The sequence below is a fragment of the Vigna unguiculata genome, chromosome 1 (genome assembly GCF_004118075.2).
Source record: "Vigna unguiculata cultivar IT97K-499-35 chromosome 1, ASM411807v1, whole genome shotgun sequence".
NCBI lineage: Eukaryota > Viridiplantae > Streptophyta > Magnoliopsida > Fabales > Fabaceae > Vigna > Vigna unguiculata.
Genome location: NC_040279.1, coordinates 11413843 through 11417869, shown reverse-complemented (window position 1 = coordinate 11417869; position 4027 = coordinate 11413843). Strand labels below are relative to the sequence as shown.

At 33.3% G+C, this 4027-nt stretch overlaps 1 protein-coding gene across 1 annotated transcript; it reads left to right on the top strand.

The window, feature by feature from the left end:
• Nucleotides 1-597: 597 nt before the first annotated feature.
• LOC114188171 lies at nt 598-1446 on the top strand. Its single transcript, XM_028076725.1, has 2 exons — nt 598-906; nt 961-1446. Exons 1-2 carry the CDS (start codon nt 598-600, stop codon nt 1444-1446), a joined length of 795 nt encoding a protein of 264 aa, XP_027932526.1.
• Nucleotides 1447-4027: the final 2581 nt, after the last annotated feature.

Here is a 4027-nt window from a genome sequence, read left to right as displayed (position 1 = left end):
ATGTACAAAGCTGAACCACAGACATTGGAATCATGAATGCAATGTAACCAAGCTTATGTAATAAAAATATTCTATTACCAAAGGGACATATTAAATATTACCCTCTCTGTTTAAATAAATCACCAGTTTCCAGTGTAGTATATCTATTTTAACATTTGGTATCAAGAGCCCCCACTGGGCTTGATAGATATATTTAAGCTGCAGAAAAGTAGAGTCACGTACGAAGATGAACATTATAACCATTGGAGTGAGTTGATGGAGAACCTCTTTCGTGCAAAGGGTCTCTGGAAAGTGATCAAAAATGGTGTTGAAGAGCCCATTGAAGGCACTGTTCTAAGTGTGGAACAATCAAAAAAATTAGAGCAGTCCAGAGCTGAGGATTACAAAGTCAAGCACTATTTATTTAGGGCCATTGATTGATCCATTTTCGAACAAATCCAGGATTAGAGCACGGCCCAGATTGTTTGGGAGTCCTTGAAAAAAAAGTTTGGAGGCAATGCTCGAGTAAGAAAATCCATGCTAAATGCATTGCGGAGGGAATTTGAGGTGCTTTAAATGATTGAAACAGAAACTGTCACAGAATATTTTGAAAGAGTAATGACAGTAGCAAACAAAATGAGAAGTAATGGTGAGGATATGCATGACTCAAAGATAGTGGAGAAAATACCTCAAACCTTGACAGCAAGACTCACCTACATTGTTGTCTCAATTGAAGAATCTCAGGACACGGAAGCAATGTCCATTGATGAACTTCAAAGTTTCCTTGTGGTCCATGAACAAAAATTCAAAAGAGTCAACCAAGAAGATGGGCAAGTCCTCACGTCAGAAAGCAGTAGAGGAAGAGGAAGAGGAACCACCCAAGGTCGTGGACGTGGAAGAGGGAGGCAGTCCTTCTCAAAAGCTACAGTGGAATGCTTCAAGTGCCACAACTTGGGCTACTTTCAATATGAATGTCCCTAGTGGAATAAGGAAGCAAATTATGCAGAATTAGATGAAGAGGAAGAGCTTTTGTTGGCTACGACAGAAAAGGGAGTCATAAGGAACAATGCTTGGTTTTTGGACTCAGGATGTTCTAATCATATGTGTGGAGACAAAGGTATGTTTGCTGAAATAAAGGCCGACACTCAACATTTTGTCAAATGTGGAAACAATTCTCGAATGAAAGTAGTTGGAACAGGAAGTGTCAGATTGAAGTTCAATGGCACTACCTTTCTCATAAGTGACGTATACTATGTCCCAAAGCTTCAGAAAAATCTCTTGAGCATAGGGCAACTGCAAGAAAAAGGTCTTGCCATCGTCATACAAAATGGGGCATGCAACATCTATCATTCAACTAAAGGCTTGATTATAGACACCAACATGAGTACAAATCGTATGTTTATTCTTTTCAATGAACGCTCCACCCTTGGAGAATGTTTACACACTTCCTCTGATCTCACCTATTGATGAATGCGTATTTTTGCCCTCCTTCAATGTTTAATTCTGGATATTTAATTGAATTTATGTGCTTAAAGAGTGATTTAATTGATAATTCTGATAATTAGACTATTTGAACTTGTGTGATAAAAATGTCTTAAAAAGTGATTTTTAGTTGCATAAATTATTTTTGGATATTTTAACGTTTGTTGCAAAAATCTGCGTCACCAGCGAATCACGCCACCACCACCAGCCACCATCGTCTTCGCACCGTTGCAGATCGTGAAGGAAGAAAAATGCAGCACCGGGAAGCATGGCAGCCGTCATTCTCGAACCTACGGCAGAAACAGAAACCCTAATTTGGGAGAGAGAAGGAGTTGCCACGTGTCAGCCTATGATTGCACAGTCAAACTGGTCAAATCTGGTCAACTGGTCAACGGAGCAGCAAAGCTGGTCAAATCTGGTCAAAAAGTCAAAAATTGGTCAAAAGAAAGGGGTTTAACTGCAAATATTAATATTTTTGGATGTCTCAGCAAAATTGGACTATAGGATTGAAAATAGGCTATTTAGAAAATTAATACAAATATTATTTGGTGATAATTTATTAGATATCTTTAAATAATTTATTTATTTAATTATATCATAAATTATTAACTAATTATATTTGTCAAATAGTCTATATCTCTCCAAATATCTTTGAATATTTATATTTATCTTTATTTTAAAAGATATTTGAGAGGTTTTAGCAACAGAAAAGTCAAGTCCAATTCCTATATAAAGAGACCAAGGGAGAAGCAGAAAAACAAGCTCGAGACTTCGGAGTTTAGGAACCCTCAGGGGGGCTTAATTTCGTTTCCTTTCTCTCTCTATTCTTCTTTTATTTCTATTTTGTATTTCATGGAGTGCTAAACTTCTTGGGTTGATTCCATTGTAATTTCTTAATTGGATTCTGAGGTTAGATCAATTAATTTCTTTGTTCCTTTTATTATTGTTGAGGTTTTAATTCATCTATGTCTTTTATCTTTGAATCACGTAAAAAATAATGATTTTAAATCTAATTGAGACTTTACTTTGATTTTATTTAGAAACTTTCATGTGATTCAATGAGTTTTTACCAATAATTGAGACTTTACTTTGATTAAAGGTATTTACTCTAACGAAAATTAATTGAGACTTTACTTTATATTAATTAAGCTTTTTATTTGGTGATGAGATAAAAGAATAGACATGATTAGGCATAGTAAATTTGATTGAGACTGTACTTTGGTTGAATTTACTGTGGATAATCTAAAAGTTATCACTTTTAATTGAGACTGTACTTTGGTTAAAAGTGAGGACGCCAACAAATTAATTGAGACTTTACATTGATTAATTTGTAAATTTACAACAATAATTAATTGAGCAATAATCTTTAGATAACCGATGATGAATCTATTTTTAAAAAGCAATGGAATTAATCTATTTTCTTTACTAATGTTTATATCTTATTTTATCTTCTTATCTTTATCCCTCATATTTTTTATAATTTTATTTGACTAACTCTTGTATAGTTTTATAAGAAATAACTTGTTAAAAATCAATTCTGTGTTCGTTGGGAGACGACTTTGGGTTATTTTATCCTTACTATTTTGTTGACTACTTTCTTAACAATACTGAAGTTGTTATAGATAAGTAGTATTAATTTGATCGCGTCAACAACAGCGTTATCAAATTTGGCGCCGTTGCCGGGGAACACGGTTAGAATTTTTATCATTTTAGTTCTTATTTTTATTTTTATTCTTTTGATTTTATTTTTATATTTATTTTTATCTTGATTTTTATTTTTATTTTTTTTTGTTTACCACTAACATTTTCTTTTCTCAATTTTTGTTCTAACATTTTTTTTCTTTAGTTATTCTATTTTATTTTTTAGTTTTTTTTTAAGTTGTATTTTTGTTTGAGGAGTTTTGTTGGGAAATTTGTGAAACTAGTTGGGAAAAACTTTGGCTAAGGAAAGATAAGGTACTTAAGTTGTCCATTAAGACGCACCTCTCTTTCCTAGAAGTCTACTCAACAAGCTTTCAAATTATTTCTTTTCAAAAAACCTCTTTCAAAAATGCAAAATAATTTTTCATACGAAAATAATCAACATTGTAGTTTTCAAATGGATTACAATTGCTATCCACAACAACCAAATGATTTTCAGCAACAAATTTTCATACCTACTTCTACACCTGATATAAGTAGGTTAACTTTACGACAATTTAATGATCTATATCCTAGATAATCTTTTTGGGATATGAGCAACAACCATATTCTGAGTGTCCACCTTAGCAACCATATGTTCTAAATAGTTTTCAGCAACAATATGTACCACCACAGCAAGTTGAAGCAACCAATGGACCATCCTACATGGAAGTTATGATATTAATGGGTGAAGTTATAGAGAAATTAGAGTCCATGGATGAAAGGTTGCGAGTTGATCAAAGATGCAGAAATATTGAGCAAGAATGGTACGAAAATAAACAAATATTGTCTGATATGTTGAGGGATGCAAGTAAGAACAACTTCATAGAATTACTTGTAACTGTTAATACCACCCCTCAACCCCATCAGAGATTTCCTGAAAATC